Source organism: Mustelus asterias, chromosome 26, assembly GCF_964213995.1.
Source record: "Mustelus asterias chromosome 26, sMusAst1.hap1.1, whole genome shotgun sequence".
NCBI lineage: Eukaryota > Metazoa > Chordata > Chondrichthyes > Carcharhiniformes > Triakidae > Mustelus > Mustelus asterias.
The window spans coordinates 46,117,569-46,133,578 of NC_135826.1; the positions used below are offsets into that span (position 1 = coordinate 46,117,569).

The following is a 16,010-nucleotide window of genomic DNA, read 5'->3' on the forward strand; positions in this document are numbered from 1 at the left end:
AGGAAATTAGTCTTTCACCACTGAAACTGGTTAGTCTGGTGCTTGCCCAGTAAACAGACAATTATTTTAGCGTATAACTGTTGTGTAATAGTAAATAAAAACTATTAGAAATGTTTAGTCAAGTTTTTGTTAAAAGTGCTAAAATAGATATTGATTGAAATTTTCTTCTAGAGGTCTTCTAGGGATGGGTACATGAATGAATAGGGAGAGAATAGAAGGATATGGACCAAATAAGGGCAGAAGATTTTTAAAAATCTAGTTCGGGCATCATGATCGTCACATGATTGGAGGGCCGAAGGGCCTGTTTCTATGCTGTCCTTTTCTTTGACTCATTCAAGAAAAGAAGTTGTGTTAATGATCCATACAAAAGAGGTCTTAGTTTTGACACCCAGTATATGTAGATAGTTTATCCTAATCAAAATGATAAAAGTTTTTTTGGGGGGTGGGGTGGCAGAGGTGTCGGTCTGGAAAACAGCCAGGGTTTCTCTTGCTGACTTGGCTGGATTGCAATTGCTCCATTGTTGAAAAGTAGAACATCGCTGGTCATAAAGGCTTGCATGCAAATAGTCTAGAAGTGGGTGAAGTACTAGAGTGTGTTTGATGTAGTGGAAATGTATTCAGCAGGGAAGATGATTCTGCCATAACTCAGTGGTAGCAAGTCACATTTCTGAGTCAGAAGATAATGTGGTCAAACCAGACTATGAATTTAGCACATAATTTAAACTGATAATTCAGTGAAGTACTGAGGATGTGCTGCACTGCCAGAGGTGCTATCTTTCAGCTGACATGTTAAATTGAATCCCCTCTGATTCCATAGTATAGAATGGGGGAACTCTCCCAGTATTTAGGTCAAGGTTTATAAACTCTGGTCATTTATCTCATGGCTGTTTGCGCCACCTAGTTATGCAAAAATTGGCAGCCAAGTGTTTCTGTATCATAAAAATGACTATGCTACAAAAGTACTCACTGGCTGTGAAATGCTTTGAGACAACCCGAGGATGTGAAAGGATCTATATAATCAATTTTTAGTTACATTTTGCTGTTTTTGTATCTGCAAATCTGCAGATTAAAGTAGTTTCTCAAAGTGCTTTTTGTCTTCACAGGTTTGAACAGTATTTGCAGGCACAAGACGGAACATATCACCACAGGGTGTTCTGAATTGTTCTTCAACCAGACAGAAAAGAATCTTAGTAGTAAACATGTCTGCCAGACTCCAAATTTCTCGGTCTGGCAATGATGATTCACTTGTATATTGAATTTGCCTATGTGATGGTCCAAGTAATTTTTGCTTGATGTAGGAACTCATGAATGTATGGAATGTATGGAGTGGGTGATCGTAGTGTCTGTAATAAATTGCAAATTAAAAGGAAATATTGATCTGGCTACCAACCAGTCTGACTACAGTTATGCATTTCCAGTCTGGAAAACCCCTTAAAAATACCGTAGCCAACTCAAATCCAATATCAAGTATCGATTTAAAAAAAGTCAAAATGGTAGGGGGGTTATATTTGAAATAATGAATAATGGCAGCAAGATTAAATTAGTTAATGCTATCCTCCAAGTTGCTGGAAATAGAAACAGTGCTGTAAAACATACAGTCCACTTCAGCTTTCTTAATTTGCCATGTTCACCTACTTTTTGTCTTCCTGTTCAAAAGCTCCAAATTTTGCTGGGGTATAGAAAGACAGACTTGCGCATATATAGCATTTTCAAGACTTAATGATGGCTCAAAGCACTTTATATGCTTTTGAAATACTGTTGTAATATAGAAAATGCAGCAGCTAATTTTGTGTACAGCAAGGTCTTGTAAACAGCAACCTTATAATGACCAGATAATGTTTTAAGTGATGTTGACTGAGGAATAAATATTATGTGGAGATGCCGGCGTTGGACTGGGGTAAACACAGTAAGAAGTTTAACAACACCAGGTTAAAGTCCAACAGGTTTATTTGGTAGCAAAAGCCACACAAGCTTTCGAGGCTCTGAGCCTGAAGAAGGGGCTCAGAGCCTCGAAAGCTTGTGTGGCTTTTGCTACCAAATAAACCTGTTGGACTTTAACCTGGTGTTGTTAAACTTCTTACTGAATAAATATTGGCCAGGACACTAGGAGTACACTCCTGCTCAAAATAGTACCCTGGGATTTTTTATGCCCATCTGAGGGACAGACAGGACTGGTTTAATGTCTCATCTGAATGATAGCACCTTCAACAGCACAACACAGCCTAAATACTGCACAGGGGTGTTGAGTTTTGTATTCGCAACCCACAACCTTTTAATCCAGATTGAGAGTGCAACTAACTGAGCTATGGCTGATAACATTTTCAAAGGTTACAGTAGGCAATGAGTGTCAGGAGGTTATTTAACTCTGTATAGCCCTGCAGCCAAACACGATCCTCTCTTCACCTAACATTCATATATCCATTTTACATTTTACAATCAGGGCCAGAGAGAGAAATCATTGGCCCTGGTACTTCTCCTGTTTCTGGCGCCATATTCCCACTGCAACACCCCCACCCTCAACTTTCCCCCTTAATTAAGTGCAGCCAGTTGACATAAAGAACAAAGTACAGCACAGGAACAGGCCCTTCGGCCCTCCAAACCTGCGCCGATCATGATACCTGCTTAAAATAAAACTGTATGCACTTACGGAGTCCGTATCCTTCCATTCCAATCCTATTCATGTATTCGTCAAGCTGCCCCTTAAATGCCACAATCTACCTGCTCCCACCACCTCTCCAAGCAGCGCATTCCAGACATTCATCACTCTCCGTGTAAAAAGACTTGCCTCGCACATCACCACTAAACTTTTGCCCATGCACCTTAAACCTATGTCCCTTAGTACTTGACCTTTCTACCCGAGGAAAGAACATCTGACTATCCACTCTCTCTTGTAGACCCCTATCAGGTCACCCCTCAACTTCTGTCATCCCAGTGAGAACAAACAGAGTTTATCCAACCTCTCCTCATAGCTAATACCCTCCAGGCCAGGCAACATCCTGATAAACCTCTTCTGTACCCTCGCCAAAGCATCCACATCCTTCTGGTAGTGTGGCGACCAGAATTGTACACAATATGTAGCTGCTTCAACAATTCTTTGAACCACGACTGCACTAGTTGAGTCAATTGGAATGACTCAAGTCAAAAAAGGATTTCCTGACTTGAGCAGTTCAAAGAAAAATGCCCCTGGTTGTGACAACTCTCTTTGACAACAAAATCACAAAATGATTCCCCCCACAAAAACAAAATATCACCTTATTTACAAATCGATATATTCTGAGAATTACAAACCTCAGGAACCATGCGGAGAGGAAATAAAGTTCTAAGTGTCTATTGATGACTTCACTCTCTAATTAAAAACCCATTCACTACATTTATATTCCTCCAACAATTTAATCTCTTATAAAAACAAGCATTTGTGCTCATAGCCCCACAACAGAAACTTAACTATCTGGAGCAGTCAATCAAATTAAACTGATAGGCACCCCACTGTGATAATGATAGGTTATGGAATCAGTCATGCAGCACAAATCCTTTGATAGTTCTTAGACTTCTATCAACAGACACAGTAATACAGTAAGCACTTATTCAGACTTTTAAAAAATGAAGGCCAGTGGATTTTAATGACAGTCTGACAGCTCCTAAGGGATTTAAACACTGATAGTTTGAGAGATTCAGTGAGTTTATTCACTTTTTATGCTACATTCATATCTACTTTTCACAACCCCAAAGGGCACTTGATCTCTCCCAAAATGGTACCCTATTTCTTCAAACAACTCCAGTAAATTTAATCCTTTGCTTAAAAAATGTAAAGCCTGCAATCTGACGAATGAAAATTGGATGTTTGCAGGCAGCTGCCTCTGTAAATCACAGATATGCAAACTGCAACTTGCCCCGATCCCTCAATCCCATGAAAATGGCAGGTGCTGGGTTCAGGCACTTCTATATTTGGGGCTCCGGCTCTATTTTGGCTAAGCCTGAGGAGATGCTGCTCAACTGTGTGAAAATTCAGGTCCAAAGTATTTGCTTGGTTAAAATGTGTTTTTTTGCTTGGCTTAGTCATAAATATTGTATTCTAGTGTGGGTTTATTATCTTATTTTCAGATAAAGAACAAAGTGCAAAGGAAATCAGAATTAAGAAAGGAACAATTTGAGGGTCATCATATCATCAACAGCTAGGCTGCTGTCCAGTTACAAGGGTGTAGTAATAAACCCAAAAGACCAAAAAAGTATTGGCCGCGATTCTCCCGAGCTGGAACTAAGCACCCATGCCAACAGGAAACCTGGAGGGTTTCGCGCTGGCATTAGCAGTGGAGAATGCCAGCTGATAGGTGCTAATTTCTGCTTAGCATCAGGTTCCCACCTGCTATGAGTGGGAATCTGATTGAGGCCAACACAGTCTGGGAAGATTGCAGTGGGTTTGGTGCTCGGCGCTAAATCCACTTTTCCACTGACTCCTGCCTCTCTAGGCCATCACGATTCATGATCCGAACTAGCAGATCTGGAGAAATCCCTCCATTATTTAGTTCCTAGATCCGTCGAGCAAATCACTTTTGGCCCAGCTGAATGTGTGTGTTGGGGTTAGCACTAAAACCCACTCTGATGGTCTCAGGGATTGGGAGAGGGGAAGTATCAGCCAGGATTCCTGTTCCTAATTGCTAACAGGTACCTCCTACTGGAAGTCTGTAGAACTATCTTGGAGGTTAGATTGGGGTTCAACTTGGATGGCTCCAAATCGAACAGCAAGTTGATATAATCTGACCAATTTAATAGTTGGTTGAACTACCGGACAGCCATCACTATGCATAGAACCAAACTCCAGGATCGGTTGCCTTATTTAGAAAATGAGGAGGAAAAGTGATAAAATTAGATTAAAAGTTAGCAGGTTTCAGAAATCAAACTCTGAAAGAGAAGAGCAAAGTACAACTGGGACTTGAAATGGTATTCCATGATTCTTTGTTTTATAAACCTGTCCCCACCACCCCATGCCAACCCACTTTGCCTTGATTTGAACTACAAACACTGATGTTAACTTTGTCTCTCAACCTTATGTTCTGATTGATGTGATTGTAGTATCTGGTTAGCAGTTTTTCAAAATGGACAGAATATAATTTCCAAAACACGAATTTCTCAACAACAAATGAGTAAACATAATTCTAAGGAAGTTAAAACTAGAGGACACAGCCTCAAAATAAAGGGGGGTCGGTTTAAGACAGAGTTGAGGAGGAACTTCTTCTCCCAGAGGGTGGTGAATCTCTGGAATTCTCTGCCCACTGAGGTGGTGGAGGCTACCTCGCTGAATATGTTTAAAGCGCGGATGGATGGATTCCTGATCGGTAAGGGAATTAAGGGTTATGGGGATCAGGCGGGTAAGTGGTACTGATCCACGTCAGATCAGACATGATCTTATTGAATGGCGGGGCAGGCTCGAGGGGCTAGATGGCCTACTCCTGCTCCTATTTCTTATGTTCTTAAATGAATGCAAATTATAGAATGCAAACAGCAATAAAATTTTAAACACATTGCCAAATTATAAATAAAAATGGACTTGTTAATCGCTTTAAACACATGGCTGCAGTGTTCAAGCAATAACTTTGCCGTTTACATATTAATACATGCAGGGAATACAGCGAAGCGAGCAGAATTATTCTTAAGGCTTGATCTGAAATTTTAACTTGCTTCTGCTCAGTTTTTCATTGCTTTGAAAGTTCCAAAGTCAATCCTGAAAAGCTTTTCCAAACATAGCGACGAACCATGAAACTGAGACTGGATTCGGTGCATAACAGGAAAAGTATTCTGGTCCAAACAAGATCAGCTGTTTCTTGTCGATTATAACTGCACCTGCTAGTACACCCATTTAAATCTTCTGACCCACTTGAAACAAGCAGTCACAATAAATCAATAACATCCTGTACGTGCCAGTGATGTTTGCGCTGGTGATATTTTCATTCTTGTAAATCATATTTAATATTGTCTGAAGTGAAAATATTAGCTCACTGTAACCTCTAATAGCGGAGAGCCACTTCACAGTAAACACAGCACCTAACTCCCTCCCACACTACATGATTTTTGCTTCTGGGAAACAAATGACAGCATCACTTCAAGCAACTTTTATGTTGATAATGCAGCACCAGGAGAGTGACATTGGGTATTATTTTTTGACTCCACCTCCCCCACCCACCACTCCTGCAGTCAGTTGTCCCATGATGGATGTGGCAAGCCATTGGCTGCTGATGGATTTTGCATGGCTCGTCCATCTTGCCGCCAAGGAGTCACTGACTTTGGTATGACTGGGAGATCCCACCAGCTGCAGCAGCTGGACAACCCCGCCCATTAAGTGGAATTCCATGGCATTCAAGCATCACACTCCACATTTTATTAGAGTAATATGTGTCTGGTCATGCCTGGCCTTGGTAGTAGCCCAAACCTAAGAGCTGCACACTTTCTGCTATCTCACTCAGTCAGTCTTGAAAATTCAAGTTGTCTAGGAGGCAGACAGCTTATTTCTTATCACTGATAATGTACTGTTGCTGGGAGAGGAGAAGGGAATGCCTTCTTAATTTTACACATCTCTGCATCATAGTACCCAGCACAATTCATAAACAGTCAAAAGTAGTCAAGTATTTGCTAAGTCCATCTCCAACTAGCATTTCAATAGTGATCATAATTCTTCCAGATCTTGGATCCCAATTGTGTATCGCCGTGAATGTCACCTATGTTTATTGTGAAGTGACTTTTCTCTTGAAGGTGTTAACCAAGGAACTGAAGAATGTAGATTGGGGGCAGGTGTTTGAGGGCAAATCAACATCTGGCACGTGGGAGGCTTTCAAGTGTAAGTTGATAGGGATTCAGGACTGGCACATTCTGTAAGGATGAATGATAAGTTTGGCAAGTTTTGGGAACTTTGGATAACGAGAGATATTGTGAGCCTAGTCAAAGAGAAAAAGGAAGCATTTGTCAAAGCTAGGAGGCTGGGAACACAGGAAGCAAGTGTGGAATACAAGGAAAGTAGAAAGAAACTGAAGCAAGGAGTAAGAAGAGCTAAAAGGGGTCATAAAAAAGCATTGGCCAGCAGGATTAAGGAAAATCCCAAGGCTTTTTACACATATATAAAGAGCAAGAGGGTAGCCAGGGAGAGGGTTGGCCCACTCAAGGACAAGGGAGGGAATCTATGTGTGGAGCCAGAGGAAATGGGCGAGGTATTAAATGAGTACTTTGCGTCAGTATTCACCAAAGAGAAGGACTTGGTGGATGATGAGTCTGGGAAAGGATGTGTAGATAGTTTGAGTCATGTTGAGATCAAAAAGGATGAGGTATTGGGGTTCTTGAGAAATATCAAAGTAGACAAGTCTCCAGGGCCTGATGGGATATACCCCAGAATACTGAGAGAGGCAAGAGAGGAAATTGCTGGGGCCTTGAGAGAAATCTTTGTATCCTCACTGGCTACAGGGGAGGTCCCAGAGGATTGGAGAATAGCCAATGTTGTTCCTTTGTTTAAGAAGAGTAGCAAGAATAATCCAGGTAATTACAGGCCGGTGAGCCTTACATCAGTGGTAGGGAAATTATTGGAGGGGATTCTTCGAGACAGGATTTATTCCCACTTGGAAATAAGTGGACGTATTAGTGAGAGGCAACATGGTTTTGTGAAGGGGAGGTCGTGTCTCACGAACATGATTGAGTTTTTTGAGGAAGTGACAAAGATGATTGATGAGGGTAGGGCAGTGGATGTTGTCTACATGGACTTCAGCAAGGCCTTTGACAAGGTCGCTCATGGCAGACTGGTGCAGAAGGTGAAGTTGCATGGGATCAGAGGTGAGCTGGCAAGGTGGATACAAAACTGGCTCGGTCAAAGAAGACAGAGGGTAGCAATGGAAGGGTGCGTTTCTGAATAGAGGGCTGTGACAAGTGGTGTTCCTCAGGGATCAGTGCTGGGACCTTTGCTGTTTGTAATATATATAAATGATTTGGAGGAAAATGTAACTGGATTGATTAGTAAGTTTGCGGATGACACAAAGGTTGGTGGATTTGCGGATAGTGATGGGGACCATCAGAGGATACAGCAGGATATAGAACAGTTGGAGACTTGGGCGGAGAGATGGCAGATGGAGTTTAATCCGGACAAATGTGAGGTAATGCATTTTGGAAGATCTAATACAGATAGGAACCCTTAGGAGTATTGATAGGCAAAGGGATCTAGGTGTACAGGTACACAGGTCACTGAAAGTGGCAATGCAGGTGGAGAAGGTAGTCAAGAAGGCATACGGCATGCTTGCCTTCATCGGCCGGGGTATTGAGTTTAAAAATTGGCAAGTCATGTTGCAGCTTTATAGAACCTTAGTTAGGCCGCACTTGGAATATAATTTTCAATTCTGGTCGCCACACTACCAGAAGGATGTGGAGGCTTTGGAGAGGGTACAGAAAAGATTTACCAGGATGTTGCCTGGTATGGAGGGCATTAGCTATGAGGAGAGGTTGGAGAAACTTGGTTTGTTCTCACTGGAGCGACGGAGGTTGGGGGGAGACCTGATAGAAGTCTACAAGATTACGAGAGGCATGGACAGAGTGGATAGTCGGAAGCTTTTTCCCAGGGTGGAAGAGTCAATTACTCGGGGGCATAGGTTTAAGGTGCGAGGGGCAAGTTTTAAAAGAGATGTACGAGGCAGATCTTTTACACAGAGTGGTGGATGCCTGGAACTCGTTGCTGGGGGAGGTAGTGGAAGCTGATACGGCAGTGACTTTTAAGTGGCGTCTCGACAAGTACATGAATGAGATGGGAATAGAGGGATATGGTCCCTGGAAGCGTAGGGGGTTTTAGTTAAGACGGGCAGCATGGTCGGTGCAGGCTTGGAGGGCCGAAGGGCCTGTTCCTGTGCTGTAATTTTCTTTGTTCTTTGATCAATGCTAGGTTACCTCCGTGGTCACTAGTAGAATTCTGCTACCTTGTCCAGAGGTCACATTCATGCATGAGTCAAGACAGCGAATGTAGCTGGCTACTGAATACAAACATCATAAACATCTCTTCATATACACTTCAATCAGGGGACATTAGATAATCAGGAGCAGTTACTTCATTGTCCACTCCCTAGTCCAATTAAACCATTCCTATTGCTTACCCAGTTGAAATCAGCTATTTCTTTAAATCTGAGATCTTAAATCTGAGAGAGCAATGAGTGAACCTGGTTTGCATTGCCCAAGTACTTGATAGATAGACAGATTACCAATTATAAAGCACCTTTTGTGGCTTCATGTTCTGAAGCATTTTTCAACCAATTAAGCACTTGCAGTCACTGTTATAATGCAGGAAATTACAGCGCCAATGTGCACATAGTAAGCTCCCACAAAAAGCAATGAAATAAATTACTTTATGTTATGTTTTTGTTGGTCTTAGTTGATGAGCAATTGTGAGAGCTGCCCTGCTCTTTAAAAAAAATGCTGTGTAATTTTTACATTCACTTAACCAGCTAACTCTTCAGCAAAGAATGAACTTTCTACTTCAATTTAAATCTATTTCAATTTAAACAGATTAACGTTAAGGGATGGAACTGAGTGTGCAATGACATCCTTATGTCACTGGAACTGCATGCTGTTCAGTTTACATGTTTGGTCCACACCAGAAGAAAACCGAAGAGTTAAAACTTGCAAAATTCTGCAGTTAAAATGGCAGTAAAGCTGAAGGATTGCCAGAATCCAGTCTCCTTTTTTTTCCTTCTTGGAAAATATCCATAATTAAGATTTATAGAAGCACATTTATAAGAATAATCTTTTGCAGAGCCGGAAGAAGTTGAATTTGAAATAATTTGCATGATTCAATGGGTGGGATCTAGTGTCTAGTTCAGAACACACACTGTTCAGAGTTTGAGTGTTTACAAGTCATTAACTGGCTCCAGACTCCAGACTGTTATGTGCTACGCCTGCGGGGCTTTGATTTAAATAGACAAATTAAAGTACAGAACCTCAGGAGTCAGGCAATAGGGTTTAAATAAATGTAAAAAAAACAAAACAGAAGCTAAAATAAAAAAGACACATTGCCCTATGATTGCTAAAAATATTACTCTGAAGAGCATTTCTGGTGACTGGAGTAAACATTAATCTCTTGTGACTGGCACTGACCCAACCAAAGAAACAAAGACTCCTTCATGCAAAAGCTGCAGAAAATACAAGATTGCATTTGAAGAAATGCAGTGTACGTGGAAGGGGGCTTCAGCAAAATGCAATACTTGATTGTGCAAAAATACAGTTTGCACTCAAATGTACTGTCTGTAAATGTGATTTAATTGTAACTTTCAAAAAATAACTATACTTGAAAATGAGAAATATTTCAGGGCCACGGGAAAAAAGAGCATGGGAGTGAAACTAATTGTATTGCTCTTTTACAAAGCTGGCAAGGCATGATGGGCCCAGTGGCCATTCCAATGCTGTATGTTTGCACGATTCTAAGTCAGGATTCAATTTGTGCCCATGCACTTGGAAATTAATTCAATCATCTATTTATCCTGCCATTCTCTGGCATACCTTCCTAGTTTCTTCTGATTCTCTTATTGCATGCATGAGTAGATACTGAGTCCTTGCATAAATTAAATCCGCACTGGGGTGGAACTCGACCTACGTGAAGCAGCAGAATATTGCAGAAACTGATATTCAGTGGGTGAAAAAAAGTCTGCATCAGAACTGCAATTCAGTTTGCATACAAAAAAATCCATGGTTCAGATCTCCGGTTTCCAGGTGGTCTGTACCCTCGAGGTCCCCAAAAGATGTGTTGGCGGACTGCTCTAAAGTTCCAACCCAAGGACTCTGCAGGAATTGCTTGGGAAGTTTCAACTTCCATTGGGAAATTACCTTATATCTGAGACCCTCAAACACTGAGTTAGGGTCAGAAACTTTGCTGGTTCCGACTCATTCAGTAAAATAATTGCCCAGGAAAAGTTGTAAGGTTTAAAACTAGTTCTAACTCCTGGGAAACTGTACCAGTGATCTCTGACTCCCCACTGGACCTGCTGATACTCACTTTTTTCCCAAGCTCCATCCCCGACCACCCACTTGATGCTTTCAACTACCCGACCCCCATTACTAGCACTCTCCCTTGATCGACTGCCACCCCAATCTCTCAACTGCCCCACCAACCCCCTACTTCCCCCACCATTCTACTAGCAATATCGCCAAAACCCACTCCTCTACTACTCCTTCTCCTCACCCTGACAAAACTCTTGAATACACCCTTCCTGCCTACTCCGCAACTACTCCCTCCTCTCTGCCCAACCACTCTGCAAGTGCCCCCATTAGTCTCCCCAGCCCAACTACCTGACCCATCATATGTCCCAGTCCACCCACCTTTCACACTTAGTTTCTCAAGGTGGTTTCAGGACATTTAAACGTATGGTACACAGCAGTTGATGCTTTAAAAAAGGGGGTGTGACTTGGCTTCCCTGAAGTTTCTGCACTACGAGGAAGGAGTCTACGTTCCACATTTTGGAGATCTGGGTGAGGAATGTGGAGCTCTGGTGCAAAGAAAGAAAATAGGAGCAGAGTGGCAATCCAATGATCATGGCCACTTCTCAAAAGATTTGACCCAATGGTTTAGCTAATGTGCAATTCAAAGTGAAGAACTGAGCTAAGCAGACAAGGGAAGCTCCATGCTCCATCCTCTAACCAAATACCATTCCTGAACCATTCATCAGCGCGAGTTAGTTACCAATAGAGGGGGCTTGGATTTTGGGGAGAAAAGAATGAAGAGTGCAGTGAGCACAATAATCACTCATTTCAATTCAAAACTGTTTGAGCAGTAGGCTCTATTAATGACTCCACCCACTCATCCAATGAAGATCTGAGCCATATAAATCAGAAAGGCTGCCAGGTTGATCCTCACCTCTGAATTAGCAGATCTCAATCGTAACATAGGCTCTACAACGGACTTTTAATTTGACAATAATAATGAAAATTAGCCTGGATTCCACTTTGATTATTATCCAGTGCTTCTTAATTGGAAGCACAGGTGCAGATCTCAGGAGAGCTTGATTACATCTCAGCTATGATATTCCTGAATTCTATTGTAAAAATTGGCATATTAATAGTGGCCATTGGATAAAATACTAACAGTACATGAATAAGAGCAGCATTCCAACAGGGCTCTGCGTTAAGAGGAGGAAAATTGATAATAAAGACAAATAAAAACCACAACGTATTTTGCTCTCTTTCTACAAGAAAAAAGTACTTTGAATGCTTGAAATCTGCAACAAAAATGAGGGAAATACTCAGCAACTCTGGCAGTATCCATGAAGAAAAAAACAGAGTTCATGTTTCACGCTAATAACATGACAATGGATTACAGATTTGAAGAAGGGTAATCAACCTGAAAGGCTTACACTGCTTCTCTTTCCATAGCTGCTGCCTGACCTATTGAAGATTATTTCCTGGGATTTATTTGCTTTTATTTCTCTTGCTCAAATTCACTGCATCTTGATTCTTTTAACTTGATCTAATACATTCATAAGATCCTTCCTGCTCTCCTTAAACCATCTCACCTTGATTCTCTCAATGCCTGCTTCAATCCTCAGCTGTTCCACCAGTTTCCGTGCTTGTGCTATATTGTTAGTTGTTGACATTGTTTGCCATCTATTCTAGGCCAAGGCCAAACCAAGGTTGCTGTTGGAGAGAAACAAAAACATGTCAGATTTTTCTAGCAGATTTAAACCACCAGAGCTTCTAAGATTTGCAATCACAGTTTTCAGTTCCATTGCCCTTTTTTTGAAAGAAACACCCAATTTGAAAAATTGTCAAAATATCAGAGTTGCAGTATTTGATGATTAATTTGATTCAACTTAATAATCCTATTTTTCCAGAAGTCCTTGTGATGATCCTAAATAATTCCTCTTTAGCTCTTTACTGGCCAATTATGCTTACTAAAAATCTCATCAGCACTGCATTCAAGCTGTATAAAGGTTTACTTCAATCAAAACAACAGGCTGAATTTAGTGCAGGCAGAAGTCCCAATGCTCGAACTGAAAGCAGGAGGTGATTCTGCTTTGACTGGTGGTAAGACTCAGGGAGGCATATTCTTGGTGATGGCCAATGAAGTAGCTGCATCCAATTAAGGATAATGGCTTGCCACCCAGTGTCCAGAGGGCCAGCAGTTCGGCAATTCTGTGACTGTAACACCAAGAGAAGGCAACTCAATGCTTGTGAGAGGATGGCCCCGGCGATCGGTGGGGGGAATCACGGTCCGTAGGCAGCACTGTTATCACATGGACGATCATTACCTTCAGGAAATGGGGGTGGACAAGGAGATGCCCAAAGAAGGAGTGCCCTGCCCTGCCCCAGAGCCCAATAGGAATCTCCCTGGTTTCACTGTGCAGTCTCTCTATGGCAGTGGGTCGCTGGGCAGGCAACCAATTTGCCAACTTTCCCACCACTGACAAAATAGTGGGAAGGAATTGGGTTGGCCCCCATTTTTGTGTCATCCTGCCAGCTTTCCTGTTTCTCAGCCCACTGCCAAAGGAATGGTAAAATGACAGCCAACACCTTTTGCTTCCAGAAAGCCAGGCTGGTCAAGGCCTCAGATTGCTATTTGACATTGCCAAAATAGCCCAAGATGGTCAGAAAAGGCACCCAAATTCCATTCCTCTCTTTCACCCATGATAAAGTATTTGTTCATCTCATTTTATCTGCCTCAGCCTCCCCGGAATAATAAATACAATCCTTTGCCAGGTTGAAGACAAATTGAAAAAAAAGAATTTGCAATGGTTGTGTAACTTTGGATTTAAAAGTAGCAACTCATCCCAGAATCTAATCTACTAGGCCAGCCAAGCACTTTTGTACCTAAAGACGTTAAAGAATCCTGTTTTTTACTTGAACAACAAAAACAAAAAATGTTGGTAAATCTCAGCAGGTCTGAAAGCATCTGTGGAGAGAGAATAGAGCCAAGAATCAGGATTACCCTTCGTCAGAGCTGAAGACGAGGCAAAAAAAACCCAAGATTTATACTGAGTGGCGGTGGTGGTGGGGTGGGGTGGGTTGGAGACAAGTTAAAGGAGAAATTGCTGAGTGAGAGAACAAGTTCAGGCAGACGGAGGAAAGTGGTGGTGGATGGGGAATGTAGGTGTAGAGGGATTGGACATCCACGGTGAGGAAGAGGCAGTTTGGGCCAGGGCACTGGAAGTTGCATTGGGCATCAGAGGAATCATGGGTGCAGGTGGGACTGGACAAAAGGAAAGAGGATGGAGTCAAGAAAAGATGAAACAAACAGTGGCTCTGTTCTTTCTTCACAGATGCTCTCAGACCTGCTGGGATTTTCCAGCATTTTCTGTTTTAGTTTCAAATTCCAGCATCCGCAGTATTTTGCCTTTACCTGTTTTTTTTTAAAAAACTTCATTTGGAATATTCTACAAGCCGACAACTGTAACTGAATACGTTTCATTCCACTTTCTAATCATAAATGATCAAAAAGGCTGTCGTAAAGTCTTGCTATGAGCTTGTTAATATAGAGTAATCAAATGCTTCTAAATGAACCAATATTTACTTGCATGATTTTTAATGCAAATAAGTGACTGGTGCCATTTTAATTCAGATGCCATGATATGGTTAATTGTGAGCCAGCACTTGGGTTTGCACTGTTAAATCGAGTTCCCGCTTCCTTGCAGCAACCTCGTAAAGCCAGTCTTCATGGGTCAACCTGTCTGCCACTTTAATAATTAAGGGAGCCAAATAAAGTAATGCCAATGTTGGAAGCATTTAATGAACATCCAGTGTCCCAGGATCCGACATGTACCAACATAAAAGCAGCTGATAATAAAACTCTCCCTTTCTTCCCCACTAAAGAAAATTCTAACACTGGGATAAAGTAATTTTTAAGGTTTGGTGTGGTATTGTAATGTGTTGAAAATGGAATGCCAAGCGGTGGCAATCCTCCAACTCTGTTGAACCCATAGTCTAGGGGCACTGTTGCAGAAAAGACGGAAATAAAGAGACTTGATTATCCTTGGACTGCTGTGTCCTCCTAGAATAGTGAAGGACAACCTAGGTGAGTGAGTGGGTCGTATGAATGGTCCTCCTTCATCTCAACGGGCTGCAAGATTGAAATCGGGCTTGTTCACTATGCCCCTTGAATAAGATTGAATACATGTAATGCACACTGAATACTTCATAAGTTACAGAAAATGCTGAATCATTCATTAATTAATAATCTGTCTTCAACTTCGTGGCAAAAGCAAAATAAATATTTACACTTGATTGGATGCAGATGGAGTGCATGGCTCTCCCAGTCAATGTGTGTACAATGAGCACGCACCTCACTTCACGATCCCTTGCTTTAATGTGTATATCACTTCAGTCACACCAGTAGGAAAAACAGCTATGCGGATGGAAACCATTAGAATGTGGCAACTCTGCATGTGGGCAACAGTCAACAAAGCGTTTCATGGGCCATACTCAGAACTCTGATGAGCCGTATGTGGCCCCTCTGTTGCAGGTTGCCTACCACTGTCCTGGAAGCAGATTTACAGTAGCAATGTAGAGACATAGATTATTAGCTGGCTGGACAAAGTATGTAGCCTGAGGAAGCCAAAGGAGCTGGGGAATAAATGAAAGACTTCAGATTGTAATAAGTCATCTCTCCACTAGGCTTCATATACAAAGTAATTAAATATATGCTATTAAATTGGGTGCAGTGGAGCACTTGACCTACTATTAACTGTGTTATCTGTTCAAATACGTTTGGTATTTTACACAAATTCCCTGGTTTTAAAAGTCAAAAAATTCTTTTTAAACAGAAATCAGAACATTGAAATTTGCACCTTCATATTATTGTACCTTGTGCATAAATACTACCACAACTGGTTTACAGATTGAACAGTCACGTTGACATTCCTGTTACTATGGCAGCCTTAGTTGCCCTGAGCAGTTTTATAACCAAGAGAAAAAACAGTATAACAGTAGAATTGATTTGATTTCTTTTTAAACAAAATGTGTTGGGCACATTACCCTATATAGAGTCAGAGGTTTACAGCATGGAAACAGGCCCT

At 41.6% G+C, this 16,010-nt stretch overlaps 1 protein-coding gene across 4 annotated transcripts in view; it reads right to left on the reverse strand.

The window, feature by feature from the left end:
* LOC144479676 (guanine nucleotide-binding protein G(I)/G(S)/G(O) subunit gamma-7-like) overlaps positions 1 to 16,010 on the reverse strand; it is a 216,011-nt gene that overhangs the window by 22,752 nt on the left and 177,249 nt on the right. For all 4 annotated transcript variants that reach the window (XM_078198684.1, XM_078198686.1, XM_078198685.1 and 1 more), the window contains one exon: positions 12,516 to 12,636. In XM_078198684.1, coding sequence (XP_078054810.1) covers positions 12,516 to 12,596 — 81 coding nt within the window. In that variant the 5' untranslated portion in view covers positions 12,597 to 12,636. The remainder of the gene's footprint in view (positions 1 to 12,515; positions 12,637 to 16,010) is intronic.